Source organism: Aythya ferina (assembly GCF_964211825.1).
Source record: "Aythya ferina genome assembly, chromosome: 5".
Classification (NCBI taxonomy): Eukaryota; Metazoa; Chordata; class Aves; order Anseriformes; family Anatidae; genus Aythya; species Aythya ferina.
In genome coordinates this window covers 38,776,299-38,791,999 of record NC_140301.1, presented here as the reverse complement: position 1 = coordinate 38,791,999, position 15,701 = coordinate 38,776,299, and the positions used below count along the sequence as shown (strand labels likewise).

Genomic DNA, 15,701 nt, shown 5'->3' with positions numbered 1-15,701 from the left:
TCTGCATTATTCACCTACATTCACTACATAAGAACAGGATGTTCTGAGATTTTTAAGCACCAGCATATCACTAGGGGGGAAAAATGGCATGTATATACAAAGGTATGGGCTGAAATAACAAATTTTGTGATGCAGAAGAATTAATCTGAGAACATAACCCCCCAAACACAGGAGTATGCAGCTACATGAGAAAGCCAAGACCCAGATGCACACTAAGCATACAGTTCTCAAGGCTTCTGCCATTGCAGTTAGCCTTTCCAGCAGGAATACAAATGAAGAAAGAGCAACTGGATACCAAACGCCATCCAGACTTTTGAAAAGTACCCCTTTGTGCATATATATATATATAGTTTTTGGAGGGTGGAAGAATCCTTACTGTTCAGTAAAACTCAGAGCTGATCCCTCTGACACTCTTACAGCTGGAAATCCCTGCGTTCTGCTGGTCAAACTGCAAAGCAGTGCTGCTGGGATTGCTCCGAGGTTGTTGTTGTTTTTTGTTTTTAAAAAATCTCTCCTCCATTTGAGTCATTGGAAAGGACAAAGTTCACATTAGGTTTGTTTGCCTTTTCTAGCTAGTGTGAGGCCCGCGTATTTACTTTGCCTGTTGATCACCTCACAGGTATTGCGCTGCTCCCCAGTCCCCACAAAACGCCAGTGTCACATCAAACAGTTAATTACACCAGGAATCACAAACGAGCCTCGCCAGAGGGAAAGCATTTCAATTCGGCGCTTTACAGGAAGCTTTCTCACCTGAAAACACAGCACACAACAGCTCAGATCACCAACCCAGTCCCCCAGAGCAAAAGCCAGTGCCCAGGCGGGGCAGCTCCCCACTGCCCCTTTTTGCGCCCTGCTCGGCTACAGCCCTGCCTCGCCAAGCCTCCGGCCAGCGTCGAGCTTCGACAGCCACTTGTAAAAATCAGCTAAAAGTATTAACCACGTGATGCTGGGCTTTTTTGTTTTGCCTTTTTTTTTTTTTTGGAGGGGGGGAAAGAGGGCTTCGTTTCAAATCTCGAGCCTTACCGAAGGGCACAGGCAATGGACGCAGGCTGCATTGCAAAGGCTGCTTGCAGCTGGAGAGCTGGGGGTGGGGGGAGAGAAGGGAGGAGGAAATGAGATGCAGAAACAGTAAATAGAAAATGCTTAGTCAGCAACTGTTACTGCAACATTAAAGGTGAAATGCAAATAGGCACCGTGCCAAGATTTAGATAAGTTTGATAACACCATCAACATCATCGGCTCACTACACGTATGCGAAAGTGTGCGTACCAGTGCCACAATTATCACAAGGAACCAAAGGCTCTCGAGATAATGGAGACTTTTAAAAAGGCAGCACGGCACGCTGACGCTGCCGGAGCTCCGGGAAAAAGAAAGCTTGCTACTCGAGAAGTATTAATATCAATTGAATTTATTACAATTTACTAAGCTCCAAGGCACATTACAGTGTTCTGTTAACTACAGAAATGTATAAAGGACAAACAGAGCATGTTTCTCATGTACAGCATTTTGCTCTACTGTTCAAAAGCATCCGTGCATCAATAAAAGCAAAAACAAAAAACACATGAAGATTAAAAACGTTCAGATCAATAGAAACAAACTGAAACATTTTCCTTACAAACTTGCAACAAAAAACACCCTCCCCCCAGAGCCACCCCACCGTTTTGCAAACAAAAAACGAAAACAAAAAAAATAAAGTGAGAGACTAACACTCAGGGCTTGTAAAACATAAGCTGTCACCATTTTTTGTAGCAATTTTTTTAGGCATCAACACTGGCCTTGGCAAAAAAAAAATTTTTTTTTTTGTATTTTTTTTTGTGTTTTTCTTCTTCTTTCAGAGAAGTGCATACATTTACAAAAATACACACCAGCAGCAGGTAATCGCTAAGGGCTATTAACTTTGTACCTAGCCAACACACTGCCAAAGAAATGAGAACAGGTATTATGTAGTAACCAAACAATATTATATTCTGTTTAACAAAAACCAGCTCTATCCTTCAAATGAAGAAGAGTACATACCTTTGTTTCAAAATATAGAAACATACGACGAAAATAATGTCTATACATAAGACTAACTTTTGCAGTTTGTTATATTCACAATTCTACATCTTCAGGAGTCTGAAGGGATTGGATTTCCTATTCAAGGGTCTCTCTCCTTTTTCACTTTAACGTCCCCAGCTAAAATGGTAGCGATCTCGCCCTGCATGAAGGCCCAAGGCACATTGGAACCTACCAGGGGGCATTTCTCTCCGCTGGGGCAGTAGACCTCGCCCGTCGCCCCTTGGGCCTTGATGCTCTCTCTGGAACAAGGGAAGCAGAACTTGTGGCTGGGCACAGAGGGGCACTGAACAAAGTGGGTGTCCTCCAAGCGTTCGTGGCAAATGGTGCAGCACAGGGGCCCGCTGTTGGCCATGGGGGAGTCCGGAATGTTTTGGGGGTGCACTTGGTCCATGGCGGGGTGGGCGCTGGGGGGAGGAGGGGCCACTTGCAGGTTCATGTCCCCGTTGCGGGAGGCCAGGCGGCGCTGGCCCGGCACGGAGGCCGGCGACACGGGGCTGCTGCTGTTCCTGCGGGTGGACGTGGTGGAGTGCACCGAGCTGCCGTCCTTGGGCGAGTGGGCATTGCCCAGTGTGTCGGCCACCGACATGAGCGCGGCCATGGGGGACTGTCCGTTCTGGGGGGCGGACTCGGGCGGCGTGGTCCGGTTGGAGTGGGGCCCGAGGGGCGGCGGCGGGGGCGGCGGGGGGCCCCCGCCGTGCACCGCCCCGAAGCCCCCGGCCGACATGGTGAGCTTGAGCGCTTCGCTCTGGCTGGCCATCCACTGCTGCCGCTGCTGCTCGTCGCTCAGCTTCAGGGCCCCCTCGGCCGAGTCCGAGGGCTCAGGAGACGCCTTCCTCTTGCGCATGGCCCCGCCGCCACCGCCGCCGCCGCCGCCAGGGCCCCTGGAGGCGGCGGCTGTGCCCTGAGCCCCGCCGGCCCCAGTCCCCGGTCGCGGGAGGCTCACCAGGGCCGTGGGCAGCATGGGGCAGCTGGCGTCCAGGTAGGGCTGTGGCAGCATGTCTGCGCCCACCAGCTCCTTGAAGAAGCGCACCGACTCGGGCAGCAGGTCCCCCAGCAGCCGCCAGTCTCCAGAGCCATGCTTCTTCTCGTACTCCAGGTACTTGAAGCCCGAGGAGAGGCCGCGGCCGAAGTCCTTCATGCAGTCCTGGTACATCTGCTTGGCCACGCCAGAAGCACTGGAGAAGACGGTGCCGGAGCCGCTGGGGTACTCGATGAAGAGCTTCAGCTCATAGTCCATGCCCGGCTTGGAGACAGCGTCGAAGGCGAAGACGCGGCCGAGCAGGGCGTGATCCTTCTTGAAGCGCACCTCGTAGGGGGTGCAGCCGGCCAGCGTCAGCAGCGTGTCCCGCACGATCTTGGGCTTGCTGGCCCACTCCTCAGCCCGGTTCCTCAGGCTCTCGCTCAGCTCAGCCAGCGCCTCGGCGTTGCGCTGCTTCTCCTTCAGCTCCCGCTCCTGGTCGCTGCTGGACACCGAGCCTGGCCGCTTGCCGCAGGCCTCTGACGAGGAGCCACCGCCTCCCCCGGCACCGCCGCCGCCCCCGCCGCAGGTGCCCCCTTGGGAGGAAGCGGAGGGGGCCGGGGGCCCGCCGCCGCCACGGCCACCCAGACCCCCGTGCGGCGGGGGCAGCGCCACGCCGGAGGCGGCGGGCCCGTTGAGCAGGGTCTGCGGCAGCAGGTTGGGGGGCACGTTCAGCTGGGCGCCCGCAGCCCCCGGGGGCAGGCCGGACACCAGCCCGCCGTGCGTGCCGCGGCGGGAGGAAGAGGAGGACGACGAGGAGTTGGGGCTCTGCCGGTTGAGCTCCGGGGGCCCGTCCTCGGGCGGTTTGGGGAAGCCATTGGGGCCCCCCAGCCCGTTGGGCAGCCGGGCTCCGTGGCTGCCGCCCAGGCTGCCGGGCGGCGGCGGGTACTCGAAGCGGCTGCGCTGCTCGGCCGCCGCGGCGCTGAGCCCGTAGCGATCCAGGCTGGACTGGGCGAGCCCCGCCGAGGCCGCCTTGGAGGAGGCGTCCACATGGTTGAGCTGCTGCTGGGCCGCCGCCGCCGCCGCTTCCTTGGCGGAGAGGGGCACTGCCTTGACGCCCACCGGCGGCGGGGGCCCCGGGGAGCGCCCGTCCTGGAAGCAGCCGTGCGCCCGCTTGAGCTGCCGGGCCGTCTCGATGACGAACTCGATGCGATCGGCGCCCTCGTAGTTGACGCAGCCCCGGCAGACGGGCTCGGTGAAGTCCCAGATCATGGCCCAGGGCATGCGGGGCAGGTCGCACAGGTAGCACGACTGCCGCCGGGACGACGACACCTGCGCGGCGGACATGGTGCCGCTGGCCGGGGCGCTGCTGCCGCTGCCGCCGGCGAAGGGGCTGGCTGGCTCGTCCCCCCCGGGCTGCTGCGGCGGGAGGGGGGGGCTCCGTACCTGCTCCCGGTGCCCCCGGCGGCGCTGCGAGGGGCGGCGGGGGGCTCGCCCGCTCCTGAAGCGGCTCCCGCCGCCGCCGCGCTCGGCTTCTCCCGCCGGGTCCCGCCGCCGGGCTGGGGAAGGGCTCGGCCGGCTCCTCCGGGGGGCCGGGCTGGGCTGGGGGGCGCCTTCTTCCTCCGAGCAGCCGCTTCCCTGCGCTCTCTAGCTCTCCGCCGCCGCTGCTCCTCCTCCGGGAGGAGGCGGAGGGAGGTGGGGGGGGGTCACCTTCCACCCGCCGCGGCTGCCCGGCTCGCTCGCGGTCCGCCGGCTGCCGAGCGCCGCCGCCGCTCCTGCTGCTGCTGCTTGTGCTGCGGCTCGGCGGGGCTGGGGCGGCTCCTCCTGGTCCTGAGCGGCGACCCGGAGCGGGGGCGGCCGGGGGGCAGCGGCGGCAGCAGCGTGCCGGGCGGCGCCGCCTGCTCCGCACTCACATCCTCGCCGCTGCTCGCGGTCCGAGCGCGGGGTGCTGCTGCTGCGCGCCGCCGCGTGTGCCTGCCCTGCGCGCCCCCTCCTCCGCTCCGCGCCGCGCTCCCCCCGCGCCGCCCTCCTCCTCCTCCTCCTCCTCCTCCTCCTCCCCCCTTCCTCCTCCTCCTCCTCCTCCTCCTCCCCGCCGCTCTCCCGGCTCGGCTCGGCTCGGCTCGGCTGAACCCGGGCGGGGCCCCCCGCGTCAGCGCCGAGCGCCCGCCCCCCGCTCCCTTCCCCCCCGCTCCCTTCCCCCCCGGCCCCACTTGTTGCGCGGGGCGCGTGCCCGCCGGGCGCGCCCCCGCCTCTCCGCGCCCGGGCAGCACGTGCACGGCCCCGGCGGCGTGCTCTGTGTGTGTGTGTATGGGGGGGGTGTTGGTGTCCCCCCCCCGGCCGGGCGGGGTGTGTCTGAGCGGCGGGGGGACACTGGGTTTCCCCGGCGCTGTGCGCGCACACGCCTTCCTCCCTTCCCCCCCCACTCCTCCTCCTTTAAATGGCTCCTTTAACCCCCCCCCCGGCAGCCCCGCTCCAAAAACAAAAGGCGCAGCCTTCCTCCCCCTCCCCCTCCTCCTCTTCCTCCTCCTCCTCCCCCCCCCCCAACAGCCGCAGCCGCCGCCCTGCGGGGCGGCCCGGCCTGGCACGGGGCTGCCTTTGCGTCACGGGCGCGCCCCCGAGCTGCCGCGGGGCCGCGCGCTCTGTGCACGCCGTGTGCGCGCCGCCGCCGCCTCCTCCTCCTCCTCCTCCTCCTCCTCCTCCTCTTCCTCCTCCCCAGCGCAGCGCAGCGCCCCCGCTGCCGGCTGCGGCGCCCCCCGGGGGGCTCCGGCGGTGGCGGCCCCGCTGCACCCCCGGGGGAGGGCAAAACCCCCGAGGGTTGCAGGGGAAGCGGCGAGCAGGGGGAGAGCGGGCCGGGAGCGAGCCCTGGGGGAGGAAGAGGAGCGCAGGGGGGGATTTCGCAGCGCCGCCGCGGCTGCGGGCATCGCGGAGGCGCCTCTGGGCAAGGAAACGCCTTGGCTGCCAGCCGCTGCGCCCCAGCCGCGGCCGTGGGATTGCTGAGCCGGGGTGGCTTGGGCTGAGCGAGCGGGCACATGCTCGCTGCGGTCAGCTCCTCGCACTGCCCCGCCTCGAGCTGCATGGGAGAAGCAGAAGTGGGCTGTGGAAAAGGCCGGCCCTGCGCTAAAAACTCAGGTTGCGAGAGCCGGGGCTGCGCCCTGAACGCCAGGATTGCGGGCTCGCAGCACATCCCGCCTGCCTTCTGCTCCGTGGGCTGCTCAAACACAGCACAAACGACAAGGAGCTCGGTGTGCTCCGGCCGCCCCTCGCCCTGGCTCCTCGCTCCACTGAATCCTCCTGCAAGAAAGGCCTTTTTTGGTAACACTCACCTCCCAGGAACAGACTTCTTGGCTCACAAGAGCAGTCTTTATAGTGGGTGTAAATAATAATCACCTTAGATATAATCTAGCCTCAGCAAACCATTTACAGGTGCTGTCAACTCCCTTTATAGTTTGTGAATAGAGAAAGAGCAGAGATTAGCATCTGTGACCCGACCAAGCTGCCTTTACTTTTACTTGCAGGATACACAGTCGTGGAAATATGTTTGTTTTTCCATAATGATTAAACCTCGATTTAAACTTTGGTCCTGGGCACGTACCGTGCCATTACGCAAGCAGCACTTAAGGCTGAAGTGTCAGCATGGCAACAATACGGCTAGCAGCGGCGGCGATCTCTGCGAGCTGATTGATGAAGAGAACTGCAATGTAAATGCAAATAAATGCCACGCCGTGGCACCTTCACAGGGAACGAGTTGTCAGGATCAATCTCATCTGTTAGGGGAAAATAGATTGAACGGTGGCAACGTGACGGAGCTAAAACCCACGGCAGCGCGGCTCCTGCGGGTTAGCGGCGCGCTCCGCTGCTCACCTTCCCTCTTCCCCGTCCTTCACCACGCCGGCGGCGGGGCAGGGGCAATCCAGATCAGTCTCGCTGGATTTATACCGAACGTGGCTGGTGTTGATTTAGCTCTGAAATAATCCAGGAATTAAAACTGCGTTTGGAGGAGGGAAAGAGGAAGCCCAAACAATGAAGCCATTCAGGTGCCTGATCTGGCTAAATGAAAGAAAGAAGCAGGCAAACAAAAAATAGCATGGGAGGGGGGAGAAAGAGGAAAAAGGAAAAAAAAAAAAAAAAAAAAAAGACAGTAGCTTGTTTAATAAGAGGGAGGGAAGCGCAAGGAGAGCTGGAGCTGGAGCAGCGAACAATTGATGCGTATGTATTGCTTTTTGCACAGAAAGGCGAGTCAGCACTTTGCATGGCGATCCTGCGTGGAGTGCCCGAAGTTTACGACCTGCCAGGAGTCCCACTGGACCCGGAATCTAATTTTCCCTATCAGAAGTAACATCTACTAACTCCTTCCTTTCAGTGCTAGGATAAAGACTGCCACCCAATAACCCCTTTCCCTTGATTCCTCTCACCCACTGTATTACAAACGGGCACGCGCTTCTGCGTAACATTAGGGCAGCAGGTGAAACTTGGATTTGAGCGAAGGAGTCGGAATGATCCTAGAAACATGGAGCGTGTAAGCTGGCCAGCACCTTTTGTGGTCCAACTAGCAGAGGGTGCAATGTACCGTGAAGGAAAAAGGGCCAAAATCCACGGGCCTGGCCAAACCCCAGGTCTGCCAGGCTCTGCTCCGTGCCACCGCGCACGAGCGTCCCAAAACGCTGGGATTGCCATTGACCTCGATGCGAGAGTATTGCTGGCTATCGATCTGCAGCCCAGTGTTAATTACGCGGAATATAGGACAGCCCTGAAGTGCTCAAGCAGAAATAATTAGGAGCCCATGATCTGGGCAGTTTGGGCCTTGCCCTGAATGCTCCCGGCTTAACTCCTTCCTGCGCGCCTGCGGCACTGATGGGGGCAGCGGGCACAGCAGCTGGTCCGTCTGGAGGCGCTCACCTAAGAAATGGCTCCTTCCCCAGCAGCTTTGGTCAAAGCAGCAGCTACGGCTGGAAAAAAAATGCAAGAACCAGAAGGGAAGAGCACTCCCAAGAGTGTGATTTACATGGATTTACCTCAGTACAGCAAATAAAATAAAATCCGTCACAATCAAATTACTGGCTTCAAAACAACGCAGAGATTAGCAATGAGCAGAGCACTTGGTGGTAAAGGGAGTGTGTTCAGCAAATGAAAACACAAACACTTCAGGAAGGAGTTGCAGAATTTTGTCAAATTAAAAGTTAAACAACATTGTCTTCTACCAGGAGCTGCCAGCAAGTGTCAAAACACCTAGTTACAAAGAATAGGAGTGTAATTACGTGTTTCTGTTTATCGTTTCAGTTCTCGTCTCATTATAATTCTGTTTTTTCCTACCATTCTTCAGGTAGTAAGCCTTGTTGACATACACAGAGCCGATCGCTTGCCTACCTAGGAATTCCTCCTTCCTTCCTTCCTCCCTCCTTTCCTCCCTCCTACCCTCAATCCCTTCCTTCCTTCCTTTCTCCATTCCTCCTTCTTTTTCTCCCTTCTTTTCTTTCCATCCTTCCTTACTCTCTCTTCGCTCTGCAGCACCAACGCATTTCTCAAAGGACGCTGCCTGCCGTACCATCCAGTTTTGCTGTGGCTGTTGCCACAATTTTGCTTTCCACTCTTCCCGGCGTGCCTGCCCTGCGGCTGCACACCGAGGTAACTTCGCAACCCCACAGCCACCCAAATGCCCCATTTTTGCCCCAGAAAGCAGTTATGGCTTCTCCTTGAGACCCAGCCCACGTGGATGTTCATACAGCTGTCTCTATGGTTTTAAAACCTGTCTGCGAGCCCAGATTTCTGCATGTTAACCTTTGCCAAATCTTACAGTGCAAAGTAAGACACCTATAATGAATTCTGCTCGCTCCACGAGGGACTAAGGACTGGGCAGCGCGTTTTGTGCCTGGATACGTAGAGGCTGGGTCCTCCGCTGTTGTTATTTTTACTTTATCCCTGGACTGTTTTCATCTTACATCCTGTGGACGTAGTAAACAATCAACAATAATGAATCAAGAGAATCAGTACATTTTTTTAAAGCTATTCCCACTGAGAGCCACTTGCACTTTCGTGACAGTTAAGAATCTGCCAAACATTAGCTTAGTTACCAGCAAGACAGGCTCCCCCCTCCCTTCACCCCATACACAGATTGTTTATCAAAACGTGCTGCCAAGAAAAATATCCCTGCTTTTGGCCTCCACCAGTGATTAATAACACTTGAGAACTGAACAAAACTTTACTGTGTTTTCCAAAAATGGGGGAGGTGGGAAGGAGGGGAAGCAAATTAAAAGAGAGAAGAAGGTGGGGGGGAGAGAGAGAGAGAGAAAGATAAAGAAAGAGGAAGAAAAGCAAGAAAGAAAGGAAAGAAAGAAGGGAAGAAAGAATGGAAGAAAGAACAGAAGAAAGAAAAAAGAAAAAGAGAATGAAAGAGAGAAGGAGAGAGAGAAAGAGAGAGAGAAAGAGAGAGAGAGAAAAGGAAAAGAAAGAAAAAGGAAAGGAAGGAAAGAAGGAAGGAAGAGAGGGAGGAAGGGATGAGGAGAAGCCAAAGTCTGCAAAGTTCTTTCACAGGGCACAACCTGCTTTTCCTCTGTAACTAGGCCATCTGAAAAGACCTGAGCCACTTTTTCTCCAGGAGCACGTTATAAATGCTGCTTGCCATTGCTACTGACCGCAGTACGTTACGGCCGCAGGACGAGGGTGAGAACAGAAGGGAGGGGAAGGCAGTTCCTTTTATTAGGACATATCAAGATGAGCTATGGGGGGAAACGGGGAGGAAAAAAAAAGATCATTTACTTTCTTTTCAAAGACTGTTGGTAAAATTCCTAAGGGAGACTAAGTGCCAAAATTAACTGTCTTGGCGTATTACTTTTAGACACTACTGCCTGGGTGAATTAAGTCAAGTCTTTAAGCAGCAGACAAAGATAGCTGCGAGCTGAAAAAGAGGCACTACATTTCCTTGTTTTGTGGTGAATCTCACAAATTTGTGGAGATTGTCTTTGCTCCAGGGTTTTTCATCTCTCTCTCTCTCTCTCCCCTCCTGGGCTATTTTTACTATTTTCTGTTTGGCATTATAGATGTGTTTTGCAACGGGAAGGCAAGGTAAGAAACAAGCAATTGTTAAGAAAAACAGGAAAAGTGAAAAAATAGAGGTGCATCCATGTGTACTGTATCTATTTATACGGATACGTACATCCGAGAGTACCCGTACGCACACGTCGTGTAAGGTATTTTTCATGACTCCGTCCTCCAAAAGGCATTATTTAGTAAAAGATAATAAACAGCTCTTGAACAGTGGGATATAGACTAGTGAAAACAGTTTACTGAAATTAATGATGCTGGATTGAACCAAACCTTCCCTTTGGAATTAGTGCCAGACATAGTTTTCCTGAACCCTGTCCAACTGCCTGAGCGACAGACAATTTTCATTCTATTTGTGCTAAAGGCTTATGACTAGTGCTGGAAAATGAAGCCCTTGCCCTTGATCTCAGTGCAGATTAAAAAAAAAAAAAAAAAAAAGGCAGAACTGTGCCAATTTGTTTCCTCTGCCAATAGAAGTCCTTGTGCTTTGGGTAATGCAGAACAATAAAAAGTTCACATGAAAACTCTCCATTGAAAGGAAACCCACCAAGAGCCATGTATCTCTGCTACATTCATCAGCCAGCTTCCGAGATTCTCACAATGTCAGCAAAACGCAGAGGGTAAGGGCAGAAAATATTTACCAGCCAGCAATACCGTCTTCTTTTTCTATTCCACGCCTCGCTGCTATGCATTTGATGATGCCTGCTAAAAAATATTCCACTGTAAATTACCACGCTCTCCCTTCTGCTGCCACCGATCGCCCTGCTCTCGGGCTCTGCATGCAAATCCGGGGCTGCGCAGCCCCTGTTGTCAGACCTAATTTTATTTCTGAAGGATGAAATCCGCATTTGACACACGCACCCGGAGTTATAAACAGTGGCTACACTGTACTGCTGTCAGCCAACTCCGCTCCGATTGCTTTTTCCTAGATTATTAATAAAATTAGGATCCCGAGCAGAAGGCGTTTGCTTTCATTGTACAGTCTGCACTTGTGACATGGTACATGTGGAAAATTTTGAGTGCGCCGCAGTGAATGGTCGGGGGGTGAGTTTGGAGCTTCCGCTAAGTACCTGGCGGGCTGCCACGGCCCAGGGATTCTGGGAACTGAACGGCTCCCAAGTACAAACTGCCAGCATTAAGCAGTCCTGACAGCTCTGCTCCTTCCACACTTGGCAGCAGTTCAAAGTGCTCTTTCATTTGAAAGGCTGGAAGGCTGCCATGTGCAATGCAGATTTGCTGTGCCTGCTCTCATAAGGAACTGATAAATGCCGTTGCTGTTGCCATGGGGACAGGAGGCTATCAGAATGGCCTTGTGATCTGCAGCCTCTCAGCTCTGCAGGGTTTTTTTTTTTTTTCCTTTTTTTTTTTTTTTTTCCTTTCCCTGAGATGGTGAAATAAATGTTCTAGAAAAGGTTAACTCTTGAAGGCCGGGCAGGAAGCGCTGGTTTGAAAGGACAGGGCGAGCCTCTGAGCGTGGCTCCCCCAGAGAGCTGGGAAGGAGATGAGCACGTACCTGTGCACCTGGGGAGCAAGGCCAGGAGGGAGGATGAAGAGGAAGAGGAGGAGGAGAAGGAGGAGGAGGAGGAGAGACCTTCTCCCTGCCAGGTCTCTGCAGAATTCCCTCCCAGTTCAGGATCTCCCAGCATAATCACAGGGCCCTCCCCCTTTCCTCCCCGCAGTAGCCCCACGCACAGTTTTCAGATGGTGGCAAGGAATTAATTTGCCACGGGCTCTTGCGCCATGCCCGCTGCCTTTAGCTCTCATTAAGGGCGCTGGACAGCTAGCGGGATTAGACGCATTATGTGGGCTCCGTGTGTGGTTAATGGGAGTAAAGGGAACGAGCTGTGTGACATAAAACTGCATGTCTAAAAGAGATCTCGGTGACAATGCAAGTCCTGAGAGTGAATCTCGGCTCGTTCCCATCTCCTAGATTAAAATAAACGCAGCCGTGAGCTGTGCACAGCCTGACTGAGCACAGAAATGAGTGCGCGCATCTACTTCTGAACAAGCACAGATAAAAACACAGGTGGCAAATATTTTAGCCGGGGTTCATACTTGCTTTCCTCTTTCTCTTTTCCACGTCCTTTCTCCCTGTTGGCACTACAGCAATAGCTCTGGGTTCCCTGAAGACCCCTTGCTGCAGCAGAGCACCGCTGTGATGAGGTGAAGCCTGGGCACGCCAGCAGGGCAGACACAATGGGCGCATCCCTGCCCTGCGAGCGCTGCGAGAGGTGGAGGCGGGCACACAGCCGTGTCCTCGGAGCAGATATGAAAGCAATAAGCATTTATAAACCCAAGAAAGATAAAGCCTCGAGGGAATTTTGTTTATATGCTGGAACCTTATCGGTTTCGAGGGCTTTGTTTAAAACTGGGAAAAATCAACAGCCCCCCCCCAATGAACAAATTCCCCTTTTCTTCTCTAAACACGGATGTCTGCCCTTCAAACCGTATACTTTTGCCTCTCCAATATATGTGAACGGTATGACGTGGAACGGCACATGAAAGCTGAACAAACAGAAGGAAGTCAACCTCCACCCCACCAGCTTTCAAGTGAAACCCGACAGATAATCAGCTTCGCCAGTTGATGGTTAACCTGCAGCTTTTTCAATGAGCGCCGCCACTCTCACTTATTTTAGTTTCACTTCGCTTTAGTTTCACTTGTTCTTTGGTGGATTCCTTGCTCACGAGGCTCTTGGTTGTGAACGTGTTAAGCTGAGTTTGGTTTGAAGAAAGTGGCCACTCGAAAAACGCACGGGGGAGATGTCAGATGAGGGAGTTGCAGCAATAACACAACCGCCCAGGTTTGCGCGCACACACACAAACTCTTCACCTTTTTTGCATCCTCCTTCAGTTTCTGTTTCCAAACAAATTAAGGCATCTGTCATTCGGAGTTCTGTATCTGCCATCAAGCCCTGCTGGTTAAAACAATCTGCATATGCAAATCCAGCTAAAAGCTACTTGTACACATTTGCAAAGCAATTCCAAAATCGCAAACAAGGCTGCGTTTCACGAGCCCCTGCACCAGCCTAAGCTAGGCCAAAGGAAATATTTCTTCTCGACTGCCTGGGCTTTTTTTTTTTTTTTTTAAATAAATAAATATGAAGTTAACTGTAATTCTACTGTAATTTCTTTACCTGATTCTCCCTGGGTTCTTGCCTACGGTTGTCATGGTAATTTGATAATTCTGGCTTGCTCTCCACACATTTTGTTTGTCTCACTGGATTTCCTGATTATTCAGGAAACTCTTAAAAAACCTTCCCGTCTCTCCCCTCCTGCCCCCGTTCTGGGCTCAATCCTGCTTTTGTCATTCCTCTAGCACAGAGGAATGTGTATTATTTTGCTACAAACCTACTGAGGTGAAACTGTTCGCTCCACTTACCCGAAAATGGAGATAATGAGATAAGCATACATGCTAGAGCACTCCTTGTATTTTCTTTCATGGTCTGTGACAGGGGATAGGGAGGAAATGTGGAAAGATAACTACATATAGATTTCTAGTAAGGTTCCTGCATCTTAATCCTATAGATATTATTTAGGGTTTAACTGCTGCATTTCTGACAGCAGAAGCATGCATTTAACTGTTACCTTTTCAAACGTGACAGACACATTTGTACCTAGAGTGAGCGAGTTGGAATATGTTCTCTCAACATGACAGAGAAGAAGCAATATTTTTATTCAGGGCTTCAGCTGACAATTTATGCCAGAAGAAACAAGCTGATCATGCTTTGAATGTACTCGTGAAGCCCAGAGAAAAATGCACACTGCGAAGTCATATTTAGCTGGGGTGTAGAGTTACAAAAGGTTCATGTCATTGACGTGTGCATTTTTAAAAGTGCTCAGTGTTAGATTACATATACAAAGCGCACACGTAATTACTGGGTATGTGTACATTATAGAGAGAGATCTCAAAGTACGTAAACTCTTTTTTTGGCGACTGTTCCCCCAGACATGATATTTTTTGGTAGGAGTACAGAGCTGCCTTATGTATGGTTACTTTGAACATTTTGCACGACCATTCTGTTTCACATCACTGCCTTTGCCTGGGTCTTGTACCTTTAGCCTCTACACGCTTCAAGAAAGGGTCTGTGCTTAACTGTGCTGGTCAATGCCTCACACAGCTACACCCTGACATCATCAGGATCTCAAAGAATTCTTTCATTGCAAGCTTGTGTCATAACTGAAACTGTATGCTACTTTATTACAATTTGGACCCAATAATTTCCACTATATACTTACTGTCTTTGCAGAAATAGCTGTACTAATGGAATCTGCAAATTCTCCTGTCTCTTCTTTGGCCTCTCTTGCTTTATTCTTCTCTTTCTTTTACTGAAAAGCACATTTGGGATTTCTTTCTAAGTCATTCTGCTGCAGTCAGTCATGCTGTGGTGCCTGCAAAGCTCGGTGAGCACTCCAGCTGCCACAGCCTGTCCTGCCCCAGCCTACTGCCCTGCCCCAGGCCAGCTGTGACATCGTCTGGCAGGGTGTGACATCACCTGGCAGGGTGTGACATCAGCCCAGGACAGCCATGACATCATGTGGCAGGGTGTGACATCAGCCCATGAACTGCCAGGCCCCAAAAGGCAGCTGCGTCTCATTTGGGAGGTGACTGCAATGTTCAGACTTGATTTTAGCTGTGAAGCTTCTGCTAAAATAAGCCTTTGTACAAGGCATAACGGGCCCATAAACCTGGTTGGAAACTTTTCAGCCACACAGACCCCACTTTCTTTCAACTTCAATTTTCAAATGTTCATTTTCAATAAAATAAAAATAACAACTTTTAGTCAGTTCCTAGATGGTGTAATAAATCAGCAAGGAACACAGTGCCTCGTATGTGCTAAAAAACACAGCTCCCACCACCACGCAGCAGAAGAAAGGGTTTCAGTAAATCACATGTATGATATCTAATGTTAAAATGGTCTTAAATCGACTCTAAACTATTTTTATGTTTTTCTACAATGCAGACAACTGCAGAACCTCGGTAGATCCTACGCTTCATTGCTAGCAGAAAAATGATGGCCTCTCTCCTCTCAAAAGAGGCTGAGCAGTGGAATACTCTGAGTTACATTCAGCTAACACCCAATTATTTTTACAAGATATATCCAGTAGCATTTCTTACTTGAGTGACCATAAATGTTTACAAAGAAATTACAGCCTCGAAAGCAGCCTACACAACCGATGCTTTTCTCTTTTCTTAGATTTTTGTTTACATACCTGCTAATTGGAAAAATTCCGTAATCTGAGGCGATCTTACTGTTATCAGGATAAATTAGCAAAGCCTTGCCACACAAATTACCGAGGCATTGCCACGCGGATATAATAGGCTCAGCAATTTCTTCTACAAGTCAGCGTGCTCTAGTCCATTTTTTTTTATTACTGTTATCTTTAGTTCTGCGAAGCTTTGGAAGCTTTCCCAGGCTGGATCTATAGAATGTTTCCTGGGAAAATGTATAAAGAGCCTGTGTTCTGATTTACTCCGTGCCGGCGGTGCCTGCGTGCCTTCGGTGAGCTAGGTCTTTGAAGACCTAGCCCATGTATGGAGTCCAGTCAGGCTGAAAAATTTAGCAGTTGAGACATTTTACAGTCCAAAATCTCTTTTAAACAAAGGTGTGGTTTAGCAGGACTGGCTGCCTCTGACCTCTTTCAGCCT

At 52.6% G+C, this 15,701-nt stretch overlaps 1 protein-coding gene and 1 long non-coding RNA gene across 3 annotated transcripts; both read right to left on the bottom strand.

The window, feature by feature from the left end:
• Positions 1–1,392: 1,392 nt before the first annotated feature.
• Positions 1,393–5,034, bottom strand: IRF2BPL (interferon regulatory factor 2 binding protein like). The gene has a single exon (XM_084522232.1). The coding sequence runs from the start codon at positions 4,361–4,363 to the stop codon at positions 2,138–2,140; it is 2,226 nt and encodes a 741-aa protein (XP_084378358.1). The 5' UTR covers positions 4,364–5,034; the 3' UTR covers positions 1,393–2,137.
• A 1,458-nt stretch (positions 5,035–6,492) lies between these two features.
• LOC311437509 lies at positions 6,493–12,106 on the bottom strand. Of its 2 annotated transcripts, XR_014693525.1 has the most exons (4): positions 11,568–12,106; positions 10,696–10,759; positions 7,913–7,962; positions 6,493–6,978 (listed from the first exon to the last, which is right to left on the bottom strand). It is a non-coding gene; the product is annotated as an uncharacterized lncRNA (long non-coding RNA). The 2 variants fall into 2 exon arrangements; XR_014693526.1 differs by lacking the exon at positions 11,568–12,106 and having other exon boundaries at positions 6,493–7,962; positions 10,696–11,387.
• Between the last annotated feature and the right edge of the window lie 3,595 nt (positions 12,107–15,701).